At 36.0% G+C, this 24606-nt stretch overlaps 2 protein-coding genes across 2 annotated transcripts; both read right to left on the reverse strand.

Annotated features, from left to right (window-relative positions):
- Positions 1-358: 358 nt before the first annotated feature.
- Positions 359-17658, reverse strand: LOC109011465 (translation initiation factor IF-2, chloroplastic). The gene is made up of 13 exons (XM_018992689.2): positions 17470-17658; positions 15698-17316; positions 15520-15552; positions 15140-15253; positions 14406-14555; positions 14154-14252; positions 14000-14062; positions 13060-13215; positions 12834-12899; positions 11714-11950; positions 3559-3834; positions 2508-2696; positions 359-905 (listed from the first exon to the last, which is right to left on the reverse strand). The coding sequence occupies exons 2-13, from the start codon at positions 17219-17221 to the stop codon at positions 744-746; spliced, it is 3069 nt and encodes a 1022-aa protein (XP_018848234.2). The 5' UTR covers positions 17222-17316; positions 17470-17658; the 3' UTR covers positions 359-743.
- A 4763-nt stretch (positions 17659-22421) lies between these two features.
- On the reverse strand, positions 22422-23866 carry LOC118349397 (replication protein A 70 kDa DNA-binding subunit B-like). The gene is made up of 7 exons (XM_035693797.1): positions 23814-23866; positions 23591-23715; positions 23431-23509; positions 23165-23309; positions 22928-23085; positions 22704-22824; positions 22422-22589 (listed from the first exon to the last, which is right to left on the reverse strand). The coding sequence occupies exons 1-7, from the start codon at positions 23864-23866 to the stop codon at positions 22422-22424; spliced, it is 849 nt and encodes a 282-aa protein (XP_035549690.1).
- Positions 23867-24606: the final 740 nt, after the last annotated feature.

The raw sequence follows: 24606 nt of genomic DNA on the forward strand, positions 1-24606 counted from the left end.
AGGTTCACACCTCAAGGGATGATATTGAACATGTTTCATTTTATCCTTATAATGCTCCTTATCAACATGATATTTCTCTTGGCATTAGAGTTTATCTTCATTTCTAGTCCTTTCTCCATTATCACAGATGTATTTTGTAACATTAATGTCACTTTTTTATTGGTCAGTATCAAGCAAACTTGATAATTTTGGTCAAATTCATCATATGATTTGAGAATCATAAATAAAAGCTTGTTTCCAAAGATCACTCTGTCTATGCAATGGAAGGACTCAAAAAGGAGATACCTCAATAATGTAATGAAGCATCGCCCTTTGGAACAATTTTCAGCCCTTTGGAATGGCTGCCAACAAGAGCTGATAGAAATGAATGATGCATCCATGTCACTGCACCAAAATGAATCTTATAACTTTCTTCCTGAATTCTTTATGCAGTTGATAAAGCTTTGTCCATGTTGAAATTTTACAGCTTGAATAAATGTTTCCCCTTTACAAAAAGAAGCTAAATATGATATCGTTATGTACATAAACATGCGCACATAACAAAAGGCAAAACCACTAGAAGCTCATGTCCTTGTTGGCAGAAACACTCCAGTCAATTGTAAGTGATGCGAAGTAACCAATTAATACTGGGAAAGCATTGCCGAAATGCCACTTGGACAGTGGTGCCTCTGTTTTGAGGGAAAAGGCACGCGGATTCCTCAAGGAAAAAAGCTTAGAAGGCAATTTGTTAGCCACATGCTTTTCTACGGTTCAGATCCTACTCCTTCACGCGCAGCTGCCATGGAAGCCGATGCCTCTTCAAGGGTCCGCTTCTTCTGAATTGTACTGAAGGCCTCAAGAACATCTCCCGCCTCCCAATCACCATAATCCTCCATCCCAAGCCCACATTCTAGTCCAGCAGTTACCTGGCCAAGAGGACACACAGCATTTTAAAAGAGAGAAAACAAAGCAAAATGGACAATAGGACTACAAGAATATTTAGGACAATTACTCTGTTCCTGCATAGATTTGGCTGTAAAAACATTTTTTGTTAAGTACAATGAAAATTTTATTGATACGAATGAAGTAGGCGAAGCCCATATACACAGAAAGTATACAAAAGAACACTTAAATACACGCTTATGATGAAGTAAAGCACAAGACATCCTTCTGTAAAAAATGGCCTCACATTGATACTGGAAAAACATATGCTACGCATCAAGTTAAAGCTCTACATCCTACTCAATAACCACCAGGGAAGTACATATATATATATATATATATATATATAGAGAGAGAGAGAGAGAGAGAGAGAGAGAGGGAAAAATCCTAATAGTAACCAGCAAAGACAAATCGTTATTCATGAAAATACCGGACTAAAGAGAAACCGTTAGTTTTGAGGGTCTTTTCCAGTTTTAAGCGTCTATCAAGTTCTAGATTACCAATAGCTTTCAACTCCAGACAAGAGAATGATAAAGCCAGCAAACACGACACATTATAACTATATCCATTTCAGCCATTAGAGTAAGACATTACTGTTTATGCCCTACAGTAAATGGTGGCACATGACATATCCATTAAAATGGTGATCACACTTTCACCTTTTGATTGCTCTCAATTAAAAAAGGTAAAAGAATGGAAAGAAGACCAGGAGTAATGAATAAAGCATGAGAAAGAAAGCCATTTAGAAGCATTTGCCTTCCACTTAATTCTACTGTCCAAAAACCCACCAAAAACAGAGTTAAACCGATTTTGAAACTTGTTTAACCAACACTGAGTCATTTATTTTTATTTGTTTCAACAACAGCACAACACTACCTTTGTACTTATTCACCTCTAAAATATTTAATTAAAACGCACTTCCTATAATTAACTAACTTTTAGGGTTTTCACCATCATTAACTCTTGCCTTTATCTCAAAATTGTCACTGCCTGGCACAATATCCATTAAATGCTAGGAACAAAGCCAAGTTTAAAATAATTATTTACAGTTTTTATTCTTTATCCGTGCTTTAATATTAAAAAGGAGACAATGCTGCAAATATGTAAACTTGCCTGATCTTTCCACCAGTATTACTTCTCTCTCTCTCTCTCTCTCTCTCTCTCTCATCTACCATCCACACAACGCCACCTCCAAGGCAGCCCCCATAACACAGCACACACAAGATCATGTGCATGAGAACATATAACTATATGTACGTGCGCATGGCAATGGTTTCATTTTTTCCCCAGTCCTAAGCTCTGGATATCAAAGACATGATTGTCCATCGTAAGGTGATTTAGCATAATCTGAATTGCTAGAAGATCCCTCTAACCCAACACCACTGATGAAACAATCCAATAAACTCACACTTATAACAGTTTCTTCTCTGATTTCTAGTAGAATCGATAAAAGATGGAAGTTTAGAAAAACATCACAGAGACAAGAAGATCAATTACACACGCATATTTGTTTGATTAAGGACAGAATACAAAATGTGGGCATATCCTTGTATTACAAAACAGTGCAAAATTTGTTCAAACCGTACCTCTTTCACAACTTCCTTCACTCGTCTCAATGAATCAAGAATGCCAATATAAACTACTTTTCCCTTTCGAATTACCCGAATGCCACAGCCTTTTACCACTTTTCCATCCATCACCATGCAGCCAGCAACACGACTGCTGCCACTACTAAAAACGGCTCGGACTTCAGCTGAACCAATTGTTACTTGATCCTATCAACATAAGAACAATAACTTTCAATTGTAAGCATTAAGCAGACACTCATGCTTGTGCATGTACAGGCATCTCATCTTATACACACACATACACATACACACATACACATGCATACATATAAAGTAGCAGTAAACAGTATATGACATTGCTGACGAGGTTGAACTATGCTATAGATGCCGATTACCGATCATGCAAGCATGTCCAGGCAAAGAGAATAACACTTAACTTATCTAGTAGGTCTCCAGGAAGCTTTCTTCATATATTTTTATACTATGGAAAAGAGGCCAACGAGCAATCCCAAACCTAAAAGATTAATGAATGGATCTAGACATGCACAATATGGTCCTTTTTTTCCCCCTTCTGAGCTGAAATTTTGTTTTATAAAGTACCAAAAGGACCATTCGAGATTAATAATACTGAAGGTAAAGGTGGTGAAAAATGATATTATCACAAGTATTTTAGTAGAAAATAAGCCCCTGACAGCTAAATACAGGTAATTCCATAACCAACACAAGCTATTGGGTTAAGGCTATGTTGGTCTTATTACAGCAATGTTTGGAGCCCATGTGAAATATCGTATCCATATTAAATAAGACACTTCATTATGATCTCTGTGTTTCAGATGAATGAAGAAAAAGGAGATTTCAAGAACTTGTGTCCATTCAAAACTTTTATAAAAAAAGGTTTGTCCAAAAATTGGAAGGTTAGATAAATTTGACACCTAGGCAAACTACCACCTTAAGTGCACAATAAAATCTCTTGAGCACAATTGGACAAACATAATATCCACCATGCATGGCATCTATGCACAGCATCTTCAGTAAAATAACATAATTAAAATAAGCTATCTGAATTCACCTCAACAGGCTCTAGGAGTCCTTCCATTGCATTCCGCACATCATCAATAAGTTCATAGATGACTCTGTAGAGTCTCATCTCAACACCTTTGTTTTCTGCATAGCTTTTCACAGAACCTGGAGCTCTGACATTGAATCCCAAAATAATTCCTTTGCTGGCAACAGCAAGATCAATGTCGCTAGAGCTTATATCACCTGTTGCTTGCAAGAGAAACTTTAAGGTGACATTATCTTGTGGGAGCACCTGTAGCGCTTGTCTGACAGCCTCAATGGATCCCTGCTCATGATGAAGAGAATTTAAGTTTGGTAACTTGTAAAGAAAGCTACATAGTTGAGATGAAATGATATGTGTGCAAGCACCATATATTTCTGCTAATCATAACCAATTGTACAACAAATGAATTGATCCGACACATTCAAATTTTCATTCACAAGAGAGAATCTAAAAGCTTATTAGATATCATTAAATAATACATAATTATGTCAGGAACAAATCTTTTCTCATTGGATTTTTTGTCCTTTCAAATGGCTCTAATTGTTGCCCCCAACTGGTTATACATAGGGTGCTGCTTTACCTTTGGATACTTGCTGAAGTTAACGGCTTTTTTGTCTTATCATATATTATTACACTTGTGGTGCAGCTTGTGTCCGTCCAATGTCCTTGTTACCATTCTCTCTCTCTCTCTCTCTCCAATTTTTCATTTGCTTTTCCTTTTTATTTCTGCTCTTTTCCCAGAAAAGTTTCTTGCTGTCGAATTCATGTCGGTACGCCATTTTTCTCTCTAAAACCAGTAACCTTTTTTCTCATGTTTCAACATTTCTGTATTTGATTATGTTTGATGCTTATTCTGCTTGATTTGCACAGACTTAACTTCTTGTTTGCTTTTTCCCCCCTTTTCCCTCCCTGCAAAACTAACACATACACCAAAGTGACCCGTGATGATCTTTTCAATGTTAATGCAGGCATTGTCAATTCTCTTGGCCAAGTACTGCCTTCATGTGAGTCTCTGTATATATTCTCTACTCTTTTCAATTTATTATTTCAAAAATTGGTATGATGGGAAAATCTGTGTGTTTCGGATAGCTTAGCCTGCAAATAGGTTGACTTCTGTTTGCAACTCTATCAGGCTTTCTTTTCAGTTGGATTCAAATAGATTTCCGATTTGATTGTTCTTTCTTTCCAGTAGAGGTTCTGAGATTCTTGCTTTACGGTAGGGAAGTCCAGAGGTTCTGGTAGCATTGAATCCAACTCTGCGACACAATGGTGAGGGTCACACAGCCAGCTTTCAGGATGTGGCTCTACAGTTTCGGCTCCATGTCAGAACAGTACACTTTCACGGTCAGCTTTTGCACGAAATCGGCTTTCCCTGATCAGCTCCATATCAAACCTTTCGGTTGCATGTCTAATCTCTGGATTTGCTAGGTACAACAATGTGGATGGATTTAGTCTTCATTGATTGTTCTTGTGGCAGATGTGGATTCTACTCTTCTAGATATTTATGTTCCTGTCCAGGCCCATTTTGTGCTACACCTATCGCAAACCATCATTCTGTTGTCTACATCTCTTTCTCAGTGTGCCCATTAGGGGTGTAATCAGTCCAGTCCAGTCTAGTCTGCTGGCCAGGGGGCTCGTAGACCAAAAATTTTGGTCCACCCTTTTTCCGGACCGATTACCCCTATAGACTGGACCAAACTGTTAGCCATCGGTTAGGTCAGTCCATTCAGTCAAATTCAGTCCGGGCTAGTGTAAATGGGTCAAACATACAAAAAGCCCAAAATCACTTCTAATGTGTATTTTAACTATTTTCGGCCCATCGATACAAAAAAACTCACAATGTTACACTTTTGAATATCAACTATTTATCTTTATTTGCACATTTTGTACTTGAAAATAGCCTAAAAAAAGTTGGAAAAATTATCAAAATTATCCATATCCATCCATGAGAACTAGCAATCATATCATAATAAAGTTAGAAACAAAAAATAAAGAAAATGAAATTCAAAAATGCAATATCATCCAAACTCCAAATACATATGGTCAATGGTGATAGGTTATTTGAAAATTACATAATTAACTTATATAACTATTATATAAAATAATATATATAAAAAAATATTTGAAAAAACTATATATATTTTGGTCAGTCCGGTCCAGCCCGGTCCAAAACAATCACACCCTTGGAATGGACCGAAAACCAAAATTTTAAGGTATATATGGACCATTTGGTCTGGTTGAGTTTTCCGGTCCGGACCAAATAACTTACACCCCTGGTGCCCATCTTGCTGCTTGCTTGTTTCCTTAATTTTAAGTTTGTTGTGGTCCTGTTTTTGGCCTATTTTGGCATTTTTACTTGAAATTGAGCACGTCTTGGGGTGGTTTTAATGGTTCTTTCCATTGGAACGTCAGTTTTTGAGAGCAGCTCATGACTGGGAACTTTTTTTTGATAGGTAATCAAAGATAATATATTCAAAGAAACAGGCATAGCCCAGGTACACAGGAAGTATACATGAAATCACGCCTAGCTAGCGGATACAATAGAAAGAAGAAGATCATGGACACTACGTCCGTTACAAACTAAAGCCCCCGCCCATAAGCGTTTGTCAAAGGTAGACAAATCCTTGACTTGGTTCTTATCGCAAATGAAGTATTGGATGGTTGACTTAAGTCTAGAGAGCTTGGGCTACTTTGCAAGTTAGACATGGAGAAAGCTTATGATCATGTCAACTGGAAGTTCCTTCTTTATTTACTTGAAGATATGGTTTTGGGGGGAAATGGAATAAATTGGTAGAATTTTGTATCTCTTCAACTCCTTTCTCCATCTTGGTAAATGGCTCTCCGGTGGGTTTCTTCAACTCCTCTCGTGGCCTGAGACAGGGAGATCCGCTCTCTCTAATTTTTTATTTGTCATGGAAGCTCTCAGCAAGATGATTGAGGGGATGGTGGATGGTGGGTTACTCTATGGTTTTTCGGTGGGGAATGGCATTCTTAACATTTCTCACTTGTTATTTGTTGATGACACACTTATTTTTTGTGGTGCACACATCAGTCAAGTTCAAGACTTGAGGGCGCTACTCCTTTGTTTTGTTGTCGTGTCTGGATTGAGTATTAACCTTGCTAAGTCAGAAATAGTGCCAGTGGGAGCCGCCCCCAATGTGGAGATTTTCGCTACTACCTTGGGATGCAAGATATCTTCACTACCTATGAAGTATCTTGGTTTACCATTGGGTGCCTCTTTTAAATCTGAAAGGATTTGGAATAATGTAGTCAAAAAGGTGGAGCGCAGATTGGCTGCTTGGAAGAGGCTTTACTTATCGAAAGGTGGTAGGTTGACTTTGATTAAAAGCACTCTTTCTAACTTACCCATCTATTTTTTGTCTTTGCTCCCGCTTCCCACAAAGGTGGCTAACCGTATTGAGAAGCTACAAAGAGATTTCTTATGGAGTGGATTGGGGGAAGATTTCAAATTCCACCTGGTTAATTGGTCTACAGTTTGTACCCCAATTTCTAGGGGAGGTTTGGGGATTCACCACTTGCTGAAATTCAATCAAGCTCTTTTGGGTAAGTGGTTGTGGAGGTAACAAAATGAAAGGGAGGCCTTTTGGAGGGCGGTTATAGATTCTCAGTTTGGAAAAACTTGGGGAGGATGGTGCTCGAATGAGGTACGAGACACTTATGGAGTGGGTTTGTGGAAAAATATTAGTAGTCTTTGGGGTACCTTCCAAGAACATGAACATTTTATTGTAGGTAATAGTTCACGTGTCCGTTTTTGGTTTGACATATGGTGTGTTAACCATTGTCTACGAGATACCTTTCCTGCCATCTTTGCCCTTGCTAGAGTAAAGGAGGCATCGATTGCCCACCTTTATTCTTCAGCAAATGGCACCCCCCAATGGAATATTGAATTTATTAGGGCAGCCCATAATTGGGAATTGGAGTCTTTTACGGAATTCTTTGCGGTTTTATATTCCGCAAGTATTCTAGGGAGCTCTGGAGACAAGTTGCATTGGAATCATTCTAAGAAAGGTATCTTCTCGGTCAGTTCTGTTTATCAAAAGTTCACGAACTCTGGTTTGTCTATATTCCCGTGGAAGAGCATATGGAAGACAAAAGCTCCTTCAAAAGCAGCTTTCTTTGTCTGGACAACATCTTTGAACAAGATCCTCACTATAGATAATTTGAGGAAACGACGGGTCATTGTCCTAGATTGGTGTTATATGTGTAAGAAGCATGGGGAGTCTATTGATCATCTGTTTTTACACTGTGAGGTGGCTAAGGCTGTATGGGATGATTTCTTCTCTAGAGTTGGATTGTCTTGGGTTATGCCTTGGAGATTGGTGGATTTCCTCGCAAGCTAGACATACATGGAGATTCTCAGGTAGCGGCAATCTGGAGATTGGTACCAATATGTATGTGTTGGTGTATTTGGAAGGAGAGAAATGCTAGATGTTTTGATGATCAAGAGAGAACAAGGGAAGAGCTTAAAGTTTTTTTATGGGAGTAAAAGGCTAGGAACTTGGAACGTTTGCTGATTTTTTTTACTCATGATGGAGGATAGGATGATTAGGATTCCTGATGGGAGTAAAAGGCTCTTGGTGTGTTCCTATTATAAGGCCCTCTTGGGTTTCTCTAATGATCATGGTTTTCCTTGGAAGGCTATTTGGAAGTGTAAGGTCCCTCCTAAGATTAGCTTTCTTTATACTTATAAAAAAAAAAAAAAAGATTCGTTTTCTTTATATGGAATGCATCTCTTGGGAGAGTCCTCACCACTGACAATTTGAGGAAACATGGTCTCATCATTATGGATTGGCATTTCTTGTGAAAGAAAAATGGGGAATCCTTGGACCAGCTATTGTAACATTGTGAGGTGGCTCAGTTCTTGTGGAATGAGATCCTTGACCGGACCAGTGTGCCATGGGTTATGCCCGGAAGAGTTATGGTTATTTTCAAGTGCTGGACAGTATTAGGGGAAATATTACATTGCTGCTGTGTGGAAAATGATCTCTCTTTGTATTATGTGGTATTTGTGGATGGAGAGAAATCAGAGATGTTTTGAAGACCAGGAGCGTTCCTTGGATGAGATGAAGAGATTCTTTTATAATACATTATTTTCTTGGGTTTCCGTCATAATTTGGAATGAGGACAGTTTTCATGACTTGCTTGTATCCCTCACCGGTGCTTAGTGGTACTTAGGCATGTTCTGCGTATACTTCCTATGTAGTTGGGCTATGCCTTTTCCTTTTAATAAATTTTTACTTTTACTTCTAAAAAAAATGTCTTGGGGTGGCAGTTTGGTGCAGGATAGAGAAGCATCTGGTCTTTAAAATCTTGCTTGGTGAAATATGTATCATTTCTCTCGTATAGTTTTATTTCTTTGCTCTTATGTTGTTGTATACTTGGTCGCTTCTATTGTTGGTGCTTCTATATTTATGTTCCTCTATATCTTGGTTTGAATTGCCTCAGGATAGACGAGGCTCTTTTAAATTTGGAAAACCAGTGACTAATATCATTCCTTATCTTAAAGATATGAGTGGTTCGAAACTATATTCAGATTTTGAAAAACAATTACAGATATATTCTGAGGAAAAAAATATATTCTAATTGTACTCTATTTTTTAGCTTGGGAAAAAATCATTCTAAACGTACTTCATTTTTACTTGGGACAAAGTATTTATTCCAAAAAATACGAGTTTTTTATGAAGTTTTTTTAGCGTGTGTGATAACCTTGTATTATAAGAGTGAGCATGTGCTTTGTTGTGTCAGAGTTATGTCAATGCTTATGTCAATGTTCCATGTCTTCGAATGTAGTAGAAATGGGTTCTTTTGATGCATCAATGTTGCATGGTTGCATTGTGTAAAAACTGTCTGCTATGCAGCTTAGGGGAAAAAAATATGACAACTACACAAAACTTACTTGTGTACTTAGGGAAAAAACTGTCAGCTATGCAGCTTAGGGAAAAAAAGGCAACTAAAATGGAGAGCTGAAACTAATAGAATAATCTATAGGAGGGACCTACGCTTTGCTGACAAATATTGTCCAGCTGCCCTGACACCAAGAAACAAACCAGCTAACAACTTACTTCCGGTAGGTACAATAGAACATCAAAACGAAAAGGGAAAAGCAATATTCTAATATGAAACCTAATATGAAATTTAGGTCAAGTCTCTCTCTCTCTCTGCAATCTGTTCACAAATTTCTTGCTAACTCAATGCTCTCTTCATTGGCTACTTCTTGTGTTCTGAATTTGCTGTTAGACTATACAAACAAAACAAATAAACCAGTTTTTCATGTCTCTCCATATGATAGAAATGCTCATCAACTTATCCTTTTGATCATAGGATGGCATTAAGGACCTGGACAAAATTGCAAGGACTTCCTCAAGATAATGGTTCATTGTCTGCATTCAAGCCTCACCTTTGGAAGCCCAAGAGAAATGCATTATAGATATAAAGTTTTATCTACTTATGATGATTCGCATGAAACTACATAGCTCTTTATTATCATTATTGATGGCTTTTGAAATTACATGCTTTAGATTCTGTTTGTTGTATGTACAAGTACTTTTATGTGTTTTATTTTGATAACTTGTTCCTTACAATCCTCGTTATGAAACAAAGCATCAATGAATTACCTGAGCTTGTAACATACATGGGGTGTTCCTACCAATTTGTACCTCCAACTTGGCATGGTTAAACTATTAGATATCTCTTTGGAGGTTATTTCTTTTGATTGCTGGATATGGGGAACCAAGCATGTGCCTTACACTTGCTGTCCATACCAGTTTTTTATAACATTCTCAAGAAGTTCATACAGAGGCAATGCTTGTATGCAACTTTAATTTAGCAGGATAGGTAAATATAGATCATTCTGAATTTCACAAAATCTTTTGTTTTATATTATTCAAGGATATAAAGGCAAGAAAGACAAAACCAAAATTTATAAAGTTAATATGATTTGCTATACATTAATTAGTCCACTTAACAAGTTGGATTGCTAATCTGAAGAACCAAAATTTGTTAAGTGGATAGTAATCAACTTAACAGGTTGGATTACTAATTAATATGATTTGCTATACATTAATTAGTCCACTTAACAGGTTGGATTACCAATCCCAGCATTGGTAAATTGGTAAGTGCACTTAACAGGTTGGAAAATTCACTAGGCCCTGGGCGGAGTGAATTTTCCAACTTAGACCCATAGATCTATAAGTCTTTACACATTACTTGGTGTCAATTAATCCAATATTGCTGTTAAGAGTATTCCTAATAGAATCTACTCTCCAAATAGGAAAAATACAGGAATCTTGAAATTTCCATATTCCTAGATGGACTAGGAATCCTAGTTTTACTAGAAAAAGTGAAGTCAAGAAGCCCTAGAATTGTAGCTGGCCAACACTGCAGTATTATTTTGAACCATTAGAACTGTGACATAGGCTAACCTATATCCTCATTATGCTGCTACCGATATAGACAGTCATTAGGACTCCTAATTTTGGTTGAAAACTAAAAAGCTGCAGGAAACTCGCAAGGAGCTGGCTTCTACAACCAATTAAATCCAAGAACATCCAAAAAAAAAAAAGGCTGCCAAACCCCTAGCCCCATTAGAATACCTTTGATCATCCAATAAACAAGAAAATCTCCAAGAAACCTCCAAGAACCAGGTCTATACAGCCATCTGTGTTATGCCGCCACTCTCAAACCTCGTTGCCGCAAGAGTTTTTGGAATTTCAATCAACTCAAACCCCGCCACATTATGTGCTCTATAGCCCTAAGTAGCAATCAAAATATCCACATAAACCTAGCTGCCAATACATTAGGAAACCTTAGAAAACTCAACTGCATGAAATACTAATTCAATAAGACGTTCTCCCTGCCTCCATATCCAAATAGCCTAGGAATCGCGAAGCCTAAGTCATGTATCCTATAAATACACCAGCAATGTCGCCCCTTTTACTTCATTCAACCCTTAGAATTTTCAAGAGCCGCATTCTTTAATCCCTGCCCTGGTGTGCCCCCTTCCATAGCCTTGCTTTTCTTGTAAATTATAACAAAAATTTATTCCACTGGTGCAAGTTTAATCCAGAGAGAGTAAAGCGCAAGACAGAAAGTATACAAAACTTATTTACTTTTCTTTTATACATAAAATAAATATGCGTACCTGAACATCAACCTTCAGGATAATATTCAGCTGGTGCAAGTCTAATCCAGAGAGCTTTCCTGTTGAAACGGCAGAAGCCAAGGAAGAAAGTGTAACCTTCCCATCTCCAGCCTTAGCTGAGATACGTTCATTTCGTAATGATTCAGCACGCAACTCAGCCTTTTCACGTGCAATTTCGAGGGAATCAACAACCTCAAATTCATCACCAGCAATTGGAACATGATTTAATCCAATCACCTGTGAATGCACATAGACGTAAATTACAAGCTAAAAGTTGAACCAAAAGTTCAAGGAATTAAAGAAAAAAGGGTAAACATGGACCATATATCTTTGCTAGACTTTGTGTATTGCTGATAAAGAAGGTATCACAGAGATTTTGTTCTTCTGTGCAAAATTATACGTTATAAGCTATGCTTTTTGCATGTACTGGTCAAATGGGAGAGGGGAGACACCAAAGTCCATCAGATCTTCCGACCAATAATTTTCCTTCTGTGGGTTGAGGCGACGAGACCTTCATTTTTTGCATGATTAGCCAGGATTACAATCCAAGGCATTTTTTAATCAAAAAAAAAGGGGAGTACGACTATTTTTGTCTACTCATTGTTATTTTCATTGTATCCTCATCTCTATTATTTTTCAAACTCTTAACGATAAGCTAAAAAAAGCAAAACACGTAAATGTGGTTATCGAAAGAATTAAAAATATATATTAATTGAATGTAATATAGGAAGTTGATGCAAAGATTTCTATAGTTTGACTTTGCAAGAAAATTTTCAAATATAGTGATATCCATTAAGGGGGGTAATTAAGGACTGATAGTAAAATATTATTTGATTCAAATAACTCCACAGGAGGCAACATCATATGATATGCTGCTAAATACAAATTTTCAGGATAAAATTTTAAATTATTAAATTCACCTCTTCTTTAAGATAGTAATAGAAAAACAGTCTGAAGATCAAAACCCTTACAATGGTCTTTAGCCACCATTTCAATTAAACATTTCACATGTTAGAAACATTTACGTGATGTCTAATCCATCTGACCCACATATGAGGGAAGCATTAAAATATAAAGTAAATAATACAATTCACCACTTCACATCAACTAAAGTAAATACCTGTACAGGTATAGAGGGTCCAGCTTCCTTGACACGATTTCCACCGTCATCAAATAAAGCCCGCGCCTGACCATGTGCATAATAAAAACATCCCTTAAAAATGTGTATCGGGCATAATGGAAAAAAAAAAATCAAACTAAATAATTAAGCATGCAAAATTTAATTCTTTGATCAGGGTACTTTATCTTCTAGAAACTTCTAGAGCTTCAAACTCCTATATACCAACCTTTCCAAAGGCTTCTCCACAAACTACTATATCACCAACTTTAAGTGTCCCATTCTGCACAATAAATGTAGCTACTGGCCCTTTAGCTTTGTGAAGACCTGCCTCAATGACTGTGCCCTTTCCACTTCTATCAGGATTAGCCTTCAAATCTTGTAACTAAAACAAGCATGCAAATGTTAAGGATATAAAGGAGAAAGATGTCAAAACAACAAGATGAAGATCTTCATATTTTTTTCCAAATACTGTGTAGCACAATGAGAAGTAACCCCCTCCCCCATTCCTCCCAGATGCCCCAATGGCTTAATGCAGTGGTATTCGACCATAAATCTATGGTAGTATGCTAAGAGCCCTCTGTTTACATATTTTCTCTACCATCGGGTTAGCTGACATGTTATTGCGCACAAATTTTAAAACATTAAATAGGCCTTCATTTTTGGAAACATTTCAGCAAGTCACACCTATAGTAGATTCTGAATTTTAGTGTATTTATGGCTTCTCAAGGCTTTTCTGCATATATAAAAAGGTAAACAGTGTAAGGGTGAAAATCATGTGTCCTAATGCCTAAATATGTTTTTTTTTTTTTTTTTTTTTGATAAGTAAGAAAAATGCCTAAATCTGTTATAGGAAAAGGTATAGTGCCTACCCATGACAGAGTGACCCATTACAAAGGATAAATCATTTCATAGGAACAAAAGACTAGTCCATGCATAATTTTTACTCTAGTTGTGAACCCCAGAAAGAAAGATGAATGCACAAATAATGATAAATAGAAAAATGAACAATGGAGAAATAAACCTTTCCTCAAAGTTTTGAATACCAATAGTAAAAACTAGGTTTCCTTTATTTGATTTTTTTTTTTTAGGGAGGGGGGGGAGGTGGATAAGCAAGACCTTTTTGTAACTTATTACAAGAAATTGCACATCAATGACATCTAACTCACCTCGGCAACAAGCATGACTGTTTCCAAAAGATCATCTATATTCTCCCCTTTAAGAGCACTAACCTGTTAGAGGAGATCGAAGAAAGAAAATTTCAGAAACTACATAAAGTATCAATATCAGTCATTACAAACCCTGCAGTTGAGATATAACAACCTGAACCATTGGGATATCACCACCCCAGTCTTCAGGCATTAAACCAATCAACGAAAGCTCTTGCATGACTCGTTCTGCATTTGCTCCCTCTTTATCTATCTGGTGCAATGGAAGAAATAAGATTGAGAATCAGCAAGTCCTGAAGCCATGACAAAGCAGAGCAAAAAGAATTTCAAAAGTGTTTTTCCGCTTTATCATATTATCCCAAAAAGAAAAAGAAATATGATAACCAAACAATTATAGTTGACATGCCTTATTTATAGCAACCACCATTGGAACTCCAGCTGCCTTGGCATGAGCTATGGCCTCATTTGTTTGAGGACGGATTCCATCATCAGCAGCAACTACAATAATAGCGATGTCTGTCACCCTGGCTCCACGAGCTCTCATTGCTCCAAAGGCCTAAAAGGAGCAGAGATAATAGATATCCATAAAACAAAAAACGTACAAGAAATTTGTTTTTGTAAGTAACAATGGGAGTAAAAAAATGCACAAGAAAATTACAGATCACAAACGAGAAAATAACAATGTTGTAACACCCCAGTCCCACATTGGTGAAACAAACAACTCATATAGAGTAAGTATAAAGGTAGTTATAGGTGTTAAGTCCCCCACATTAGATACTTATTATATGAAATTGGGTTTTATAAGTAATTCTCAATAAGCTTACATAGAGTGGGTAAATTATAAAGGTAATCACAGGAGTTATATCCCACATTTGCTACTTACTAGGTGAAACCAGTCTTTACTAGGTAAGTTTCAAATTGACTAAGTCATTTTGGGGTTGTAGTGCAGGCGTTGCTAGTGCTTTCTCTTGGTCATTACAAATGCACTAGCAAAAGATAATTTACCATTCAAACAATGACTATAAAACCCCAAAATATGAATTATAAAAGAGGAAACAATAATGTATATATTTTTTTGAGGTCGGTGGAGGGGGGAGGAATAAGAAAAGCTAAAAGTTAACATGTTAGCTGGAAGTGTACCTCATGCCCTGGTGTATCAAGGAAAACACATTGCTGCACCTTGCCATCTATAGGAACTTGCACCTTATATGCGCCAATACCTTGGGTAATGCCACCAGCTTCAGATGAAGCTACCTGCAAATATCTAGCAGTCAGGCATTAGCTGAACAATAGCAAAACCAGCACAAACTCCAATCAAATATTAATCCAGTACCAAAGCCGAACAAGACAATGAGCGGCTTGTCTTAAATTATGCATCTTAGCCAAATCATAAAAGTATCTCACAAAATAGAGACAAAATTAATCGGAATCACTACAAATAACAAATCCATAAGACCCCACAATGGGCATTGCAAAAGAAACTGAAAGGGGTATCAAGATGATTAAGCTTCCATATGTACCTTGCTCTTTTGAATATAATCCAAAAGGGTTGTCTGTCAAGGGTGTAGCAACAAAAACATATTAGCAAAGTTTAGCTGCAGGGATATACTAAAATTTAAAGCAATACCAATAGAAAGTAATAGGAAATAGATGCAGAAGGTCCAAACAGAAGTGAAGATCCAAATTGCTGCCACTTACCTTCCCATGATCCACATGACCCATTATAGTAATAACGGGAGGCCGGTCTTGTAGTTTGTCTAGGTCTTCTTCATCAAAAATTTCCTTCTTTCTCGCCATTTCTTCAACTTTAATGGGATCAACATCCAGCACTTCAACATCATGCTCTTTACAAATCATTTTCACCATATCTTTGTCTAGAGTTTGCACCCCATCAGGCTTAATTCCTTTTGAGTATAAATACCCAAGAATCTCACCTTCACCAATAACCAAATTGTAGGCTAACTCCTCAATCAGCATACCTTCCTCACCAACCTCAAGGATTTCTACTTTTACAGGAGCTGCCTCTTTGGCAGCCTGAAGTCTGGCAGCCTTTCGACTTGCTTTACTCCATTTCCTCCCTTTCCTTCCAATGGATGCACCAGGAATCGAGACCTCATCTGGAATGTCAGCATCGTCCACATCAACCATTCGTCTCCGTGGTCCACCCGCTGAGGCATTTTTTTTACGATAATCATCTTTGAACCTTCCAGTGGAAGGGCCTTTTCCTGGTCGTGCAGGGGCTAAAACTGCTTGAGCAATCAGAGGATCAACCACCGGTTTCTTGGAAGCAAATTTGTCAATCAAAATCGGTTTACGTTCTGTAGCTTTCGAATCTAAATCAGTTTCATCAGTCACTGGAGATTTCGGAGCTGCCCCAACATCCTTCAAGACAACAGGTTTTTTTATCACAGGCAGAGAAGCTACAGAAGGCTTTGCTTGTAATTTTGGTTGAGGTCTCAAAGGTGGCTGACGGGGTGTAAAAGAAGTACGGGCTTCAGAGTCTATCTTTTCCCCTTGCCCTGTTTTCATCTCTTCCTTTGCAGTCATGTTACTAGGCTTCGATGATGATCCCTTAACCTTCTGGACGGTTGCGACTGTGTCTCCTTTACGCCACACGCTCTTCAAAGTTTTAGAACTCTGAGCCGATTTTCCACTTGTCGAATTACTACTCGTAGTAGATGTAGATTTACTAGCAAACCCACTCTCTCTCTTGCTTCCAGACTCGCTCAATCTCGAACTTTCTAGCCTTTCTGCCTTTTCCAATACCTCTCCCAGCGACTCAATCACTTTATTCCTCTCGTCAGCATCCTCTAAAGTTTCACCATCAGAAGAATCACCATTGATTCCAGATGGTTCCCAAGTGACCGGAAGGGATTCACCCTTGGACCCTGAGGATTTCAACACTGGCTTAGGAGCAGGCTTAAGTAGGAAACCTGCATCACCGTCATCACCTTTACCTCCTCCTCCTCTATAGGTGTTACTAGATGGATTAAGGGACACTGCATTGCCTTGATCGGGGACGAAGTCAGTTGTTGTGACCGAATATTTACAGACAGACAAAGACACACAGTGCCATCTCTTCTTCTTAACCGTAAAATTTCCTTTAGACAAAGAAACTCTCCTAAACAGAGAGCAGTGGGACCTTTCCGATGCTATACTACTTCCCAAACTCACCAGAGAAGTCATAGTTCCTTGCATACTTCCTCCCACTAAGATTAGCATGGGTACGCCCCACCAGTCCCAAAACCAAACCTTTCAGTTCTCAGTAATTCCTCATTCTACGCTGTCTACGAATTCCAAGTCAATTAGCTAAGTTCCTACAATATGAATTACCGAAATTTTCAACAAAAAAAGGGACGAAATTTGAGCTTTTCAAGGAATAAAATTGCCCCCAATAATATCAATATATATACACGAAGAAAGGGAACCCTCCCAGAATTTACGACATATAGAAGAAGAATCAATCTTACCTCTCCACCAGAAATTTTGTGAGAGAACAGAGAAGAAGCAACAGCGTTCTGGAATTCCTAAGGTTAGAAACAATCTCGCAAATGGGGAGAGAGAGTTGTGTGTGGGTGTATGGGTGAAAAGGAAGTTTTAAGAGTAAACGATATTAGTGGTTATGGATAGTATGGTAAGGGTGGGGACGGAAAAATCCAATTTTGGTAGGGAGAGACAGTACGTGTGGTCATTTCTCTGCCTTCCAATTCCTTCATGTTGTATGTGATAAGGTTAGGGTGCCTTGTTTATGACATTATGTGGTGCTCTCCCTTCATTTCTTTTTTCTTTTTTCTTCCTTTTCGTTTTTTTTCATAATTTGAGAAATTAAAATTAAAAAAAAAAAAAAACGGGTGCAACTGGCATTGGGTAAGTCCCCCCTCCTTGTTTTTTCTTTTTTTTTAATAAGACCATTCAACTTCATTCATCAAACAGTTATCTAACTTTCGACCATTACAATGGGCAATATATATGGTATTATATATATGATGCTCTCCCTTCATTCAACTTCGTTTGGATTCGAAGATGAGTTGAGATAGATTGTGAATAGTAGTGAGATGGGTTGTGAATAGTAGTGAGATTTATGAATTAAAGTTGTTGAATAGTAATAAATAGTAGTGAGATGAGTTGAGATGAACTGTAAATACAAACGAGCACAGAACACATTTCATCCAACTTTCGTGATCTATCCTCTAACCGGATCATTCAAGTTGTTATCAAGCTGTCGTTACTATCTCCAGGTATTTTTAAGAACTTTCTATATAATCTTTCTTAATGAAACTCGACTTATTTAAACAAAATGTATTGAGATTTAAAGTAATAGTTAGGTCACCTTTTGCAATGCAGGTGGCACGAGCTAACAACAACCATGCAACACTTGTATGCGCGTTTCCAAAAGCACTCATCTCTTTTAAGAGGATTTGCAGCATGTCAAGCCCTCTTTTGTGTTTCCTCTAAGCTAGGGATGATCTCATTACGCACAGAGGGGGAGAGAGAGAGAGAGAGGATTTGATATGTGTGAAGGGGTTGAGATACCGTTGAATTAGGAGAGAAAGTATTGGTCTTAAAACTTTAGGATTTTGATTTTGTTTGTATAGGATTTGATCAATGTTTAGAGCTTTGTCAATGTTTAGTTAAGATTAGAAGTAGCCTCACCCCAAAAAGCAAGCCGTAATAGTATTTAACCTAAAAAAATGATAGTTGTAATCGTGAGTATGCAAATATCGTATAATTATTTTGAAAAAAATAATAAATACAGGACCCACATAAAATAATAATAATTTTTTAATAATAGATTTCATTCTTTTTCAAAACGACTGTACGGTCTTTGTACATTCAATAACTATATGTAACATTACTCCTATAATATTGTTCACTTGAAAATTGTTTTTTTTTTTTCCGGGTTAAATTCTTGTATTGTTGGCAAATAGAAAAAAAAAAAAAAGAAAATTGTGTCCCTGAGGTTGTAGTTGTGAATGTTTGACTATTGGATGACATGTTGTAGCTATTCTGTAGAACAATTCCGTGGTTTATAAATAAAAATAAATAAAAAATAAAAAAAACCATTAATGTGGTCAAAATGTCCGCTGCCTATGTAGATGTTGTAGTTGTATACTGTTTAACGTGTAATTTGTAATATCCGAATCTTATAGCTGCCGGACTTTAGCGTGCTTCTGATGCGAGGCATGGAAATCCAATTCGAATAAAATAACTTCAAGGTCTGTAAACTTAAATTTGACAAAGTATTCTAATAGAAAAATTCTACAATACACATCATATATTACACATAATTTTTTATTTTTTTTATTATTTTCTTTTACTAAATGTGTGATGGATAATGCTAGAGCCATCGATGGGACTCCCTCTCCCGCTAGACTCTAGCATATGTTTTTTTTAATTCTTTTTTTTATATAAATTTTTTAACACTTTTAAATATTTTAAAAAATAAAAAAAAATCACAACATTATTAAAAAATATTTCATTAATCACAAATTAAAATAAAAAGTAAAAAATAAATCTCAGCGGGAGCTCCCAACAAGAAGACTAATTTTTTTTTTTTTTTACTTTGTGATTAAGAAAATGTTTTTTAATGATATTTTAAATTTATTTTATTTTTTAAAAATATTTAAAAAGTGCTAAAAAATCTATGTAAAAAATAACTTAAAAAAAAAACACATGTTAGAGCCTAACGGGAGCTTCCAATGAGAGTCCCTAGTGGTGACTCGAGCATTATTCATGTGTGATATATGGATAATGAGAAGAACGATTCAATTAATTTAAGAACAATAAAATAAAATAAATATGATGTATTATGCATAATGATGAATTACGCTTGCGGGAAATGATAGATGTCCCGCTCAAGGCTACTGTTGGTAGCTCCCGCTTTTTTTATTATTATTTTTACTTAATGATTAAGAAAGTATTTTTTAAAAATATTATGATTTTTATATTTTTTAAAAAAATATTTAAAATTGTTAAAAAATACATATATGACAAAAAAAACACACACACACACACAATCCTAAGACTAGCAGTGGCTGCCAGCGAGAGCTGGGAGCGATGGCTGTAGAGCCATCCTAACGCTTGCACATGCTCAGCCTTGCGATCTCGTCCTGCACATCAGCTTTCCACCCTTTCCACACACGTGTACATACACATATAATCCTTTTGACAATAGTTCCTTCACATAGCCCACGCGGTATCGCCCTGATCCTTTTATTTCAAATGTGTTATTTAATAATATATATATATATTTGAATAAATAAAAATTGGGCCTCAACCAAATATACTCATTTAAGTTCATGATTTAGACATTAAAAAATTGATAATATTTTATTTAAATTAGTGAATATATGCACAATCAAGTTATTATCAATTAAATTTTTTTTGTTCAGAGGCTTCGTATGGTACCACCATAATCTCATGGTATGTACATCCATCATCAGGTCAAACTGAGTTAGTTACATTTTTATCACTTTGTTATACCATTGTAATAAACATATTAAGAGCAAAGTTGAAAACATATTTAGGTTGGATTTTTTCACTCGAGAGCATCCTATACCATTACCATAACCTCACGGTATGAATGCTCCATCCTCAAGCCAAATGGAGTTGGTCACATATTTGTCACTTTACTCTAGCAAAGTTGCAAACTTATCAAGGTTGAATTTTTTTTGCTTAGGGGTTTCTTATAGTACTACCATAGCCTCATGATATTTATGTCTCACCCTTGACCCAAACGAAGTCAATTTGCCACATTACTCTATCGTTGTTGCAAACATATTGAGAGTAAAGTTGCAAACAAATTGATGTTTGATTTTTTTTTCTTGGGAGTTTCTTATAGTTCTATCATGACATCATCGTATGTATGCCGCCAAATGGATTCTATGCCTTTTTATTTAACTCAATTCATTCATGTATGTATCATATGACAACCTACATTTATACACAATTTAAACTTAGAATTTGTATAAAACTACCATTGACTTGAACCTCCTTCACTTGTACCCATTCCATTATCCAATCCAACCTCCATGCATTCCTTTGTCTTAATTTGAAGACCATAGCGTGTGACTCCTTGAGGTCAGCTTTCCAGCTCCTTACATCCTACTACACGGTCTTACACTCTAAAGTGAACCTCTATAATTTACTTTAGAAAAACACTAGAGACACAAACAAATCCCACAAACTGAGTGTGCCACGTCAGTCTCTTTTTCTTGTCTTTTCTTTTTTCCCTTTCTTTCACTCCCCCCCACCCATTCAGTTCCCAAAGAGAGAGCATGAGATCGAGAGAGAGAGAGAGAGAGAGAGAGAGATCACTCACTTGCCGATGAGGGGCGACGATGACGATGTCCCTCATCTTGCCAAAAGATTGTGAGAGAGAGATGAGAGAGTGACGTTGGTGAAGGGCGAGGAAGATGGTTGGGTTGCAATGAGGGGCGACGTTGGTGAGGGGATGTGGACGTTGTCACTATGCCACATCAGTTTGTAAGTTTGTAGAATCCATTTGCCTCTAATAGCCCTCTTCACTTTAAAGTCCAAGGAACTATTCCTATCAACTCCATCATTCCTTTCCAATCCATCATTCCATTTCATACACCCACCAATTTACACAATCCCAATTTAATCAATGCATGCATCCCTTCCTCTATTCATGTGCCATCCAACCCAACACTTCAACATAGCACATTACCAGATTTTATTCATTTTCACAATTCAATCCAATAAAAAGCATAAGATACAATTTCAAACTCTAATGCTTAACCATTGTACATTCATGCATAAAAACAACCTCTATATCATTTATAGCAAATTTGTCCAATCAAACTACAACTATTTTATGTATTCAATACATAATCATGCATACATATCCTCATTTTGTCCCTTTAACCTCCATTCATGACATCCTTTAAAGGAATAGAAGTTACAAAATGCATAGCATGCAGCTGTTGTTCATGGTAATTCTTCATTATGTAGTGGCATGAGAGGGGCTACAAGCGAGGTGTTTGATGAAGCTATGAGGATCATTTGCAGTGACCCATTTAACTCCTTTTGCTCCTATATATTTTATCTTAACTGCCTACGCAAAAAATTTATTTTTATCCATTAAAGCTCATTAGTGTAATTATATTCGACATGGTAGTGATAGATGGGTTGATTGTGTGGAGATAATATACATATATATATATACTAGGTAAAAGCAACGTGCAATGCACGTTTGCTTAGTTTATATTTTAATTTTTTTAAGAATTATTTTTTTATTAATAAGGACATATTTTTTTATTTAATTAAATAACGGTGTAATGTTTATTTGGTATAAATTAACATCACAAATAAATGAAGAGCATTAATAGAAACTATATCATAGTCTTGTAAATAAACGTCGTCCATAGTCTTATGAAAGTTATTTAAGATAATTTTGATTCTAAGATGATGATCCATCATTTCTCTCATCTTCCATTGCCTCGATAGAGAGAACATTAAAATGCTTATGTCTTTTCTCATTCAGTTTCTCTGGATCTGCATAAACTTGAATCTTCCATATTTTTGTTGATAATTTGTCTGCAACGCTTTTTATATATGGTTGATGTTCCTACAAAAAAAAAAAAAAATTAATAGCTTTACATAATTAATTAAAGCCTAATTTTATTTTTAATTTACTCATTATAATCAAACTCAATTTTTGAATAAAAATTTTAAAAGATACCTCTCCAGAATTCTCCATCAATTCAATTGCTGAACAACCAAATGCCTCTTCTGCTACTTCACCAAACATAATAGCAGCTATCTTTCCAGTATTATCGTCCAGTTCAACATATGCCCTAGCACTTTAAATGCATTGAATATATTAATATTAATTTAAATTTGAATATTTTTCAATTCTAAATTAAATTAGATATCGATTGTAAATTTAAATTGTAAGATACATACCGTGGTTTGCAGACTCCTTGATTTTTGCAATACATACAAACGAAGCTTTCATTATATTTATATCCAGTTCCTTTATTACAGCCAACACATGACATGTAATAAAAGATTTGGTCCAAGTCAATCACTTTTATCTTGGCCTCTATCCAGATTTTGAGTTTCTACATTAAATCATAATCAATTTTTAGAATGAATGTTTGTGTAAATATTTGAATTTATTACTAATAAAATAATATTTACCTCCATGGGTTGCAGACCCTTAATCAACTCTGCAATATCGCAGTTCTTCACAATTTCTCGGATACCAACAGATGACAGAGGGGCAGATGGGTATGTTAGGTTTCTTGCAATGATACTTTTGATGATCAAATCATTATCATCCGCCCTTAAAGTACAGGAATGAAGAATAATATAAGGAAATGAAATATGTAGATAAATTACATAAATCGCATAATTAACTATAATATAAATGCACTAATATGTAATATTTATTTTTTGAGAATTACCATTTCTTCATTGTAGCTGCCTCAGGAAGAATGGGATTGATTGTAAAGGTACTTGACGGACGTGATGACAGAGACAATCCTTTGTTGCAATTGAGATAAATATTAATGTAGACATATATAATACGGAAAAATAACTAAGCTTCTTAATTATTATAAATACCGTTTCTTGATCGAACAGATATTTTTGTTCCAAGTATTATTGGTTTATCTTCAATAATTTCTGATATTTTCTGGCATTCGTCTTGGACAAATTTACCCCACATAGTCAAACATATAGGGTTCAAGCTACAAAATTGAAATAATTAAAAGAATTAATAGAATTTATCAAAATTAATATTGGAATTCAAATTTAAAAGAAATGCGAAGTTATAAGAATTTGTTACCTTTCATCAATGACATATATCTCTTGGATAGTTGTTGGTCCATATGCTGTCATTACTTCTTTAATTGGCTTAATTTTGATCGCAACAGCTAAAATATCTAAATATTCAAATAGAAATGTTAATTTATTGAATATTATTTATAATAAAATTAAAATTAAATTACCTATTTCTCCAATCGTCTCTTTGTAGGCGTCTATGTCCTTAAATGAGACGATCTCATATTTTGGTGTCTCTATTTGCTCCTCATTTTGTGGAACATCTTCTATTATTGTCCTTGAGTTCAAGGTCCATTGATAGTGATATTCTCCAATTTTGTACCTCGGATCAACTGGTTTGACATATGCATTGCTGATATAATATGACTGGAAAATATTTAAAGTGTCTTCCCTGTGGTCAATATCAGCTCCAAACATTGCTGCCTGTACACGATTTCCCTGGAATAACAATAAAAATAAATATGAGTTAATATCATTCCAATTGCTATTACAAATGTAATTAGTATTTTTGTTATTAAAAAAAATAAATATTATACCTCTTCATCAAATAATGTCAAATTTTGGTACTTCACATTTGTACGTTGGCTTATTCGTTTGGGCGACTTCTCCGCAACGATCATCTTAATTTTCCAGTTTCTTGTATTTGGAGTGATATCCTTTATTGATGTATACACCGTCCGCATTTTCTCCCCTTTTTAGATACAAAAATTTCAAATGCATAAGTATAACAAGTGTTGATTTAAATTCATGATCTACCAGAGCAATTGACGAAGGCATTTAATTAAATGATTCAATAT

The sequence above is a fragment of the Juglans regia genome, chromosome 9 (assembly GCF_001411555.2).
Source record: "Juglans regia cultivar Chandler chromosome 9, Walnut 2.0, whole genome shotgun sequence".
Taxonomy (NCBI): domain Eukaryota; kingdom Viridiplantae; phylum Streptophyta; class Magnoliopsida; order Fagales; family Juglandaceae; genus Juglans; species Juglans regia.

Coding starts and splice junctions, on each gene's coding strand:
- LOC109011465 (XM_018992689.2), bottom strand. CDS start 17,221: ATGCTAATCTTAGTGGGAGGAAGTATGCAAGGAACTATGACTTCTCTG. Junction 13,216..13,999: donor CAGTCATGCTTGTTGCCGAG/GTGAGTTAGATG, acceptor TGCTTGTTTTAG/TTACAAGATTTGAAGGCTAA. Junction 2,697..3,558: donor GACTCCTAGAGCCTGTTGAG/GTGAATTCAGAT, acceptor TTATGTTGATAG/GATCAAGTAACAATTGGTTC.
- LOC118349397 (XM_035693797.1), bottom strand. CDS start 23,866: ATGACAGCATATGGACCAACAACTATCCAAGAGATATATGTCATTGAT. Junction 23,310..23,430: donor GCAGCTACAATGAAGAAATG/GTAATTCTCAAA, acceptor CTGTACTTTAAG/GGCGGATGATAATGATTTGA. Junction 22,825..22,927: donor CAAGGAGTCTGCAAACCACG/GTATGTATCTTA, acceptor ATGCATTTAAAG/TGCTAGGGCATATGTTGAAC.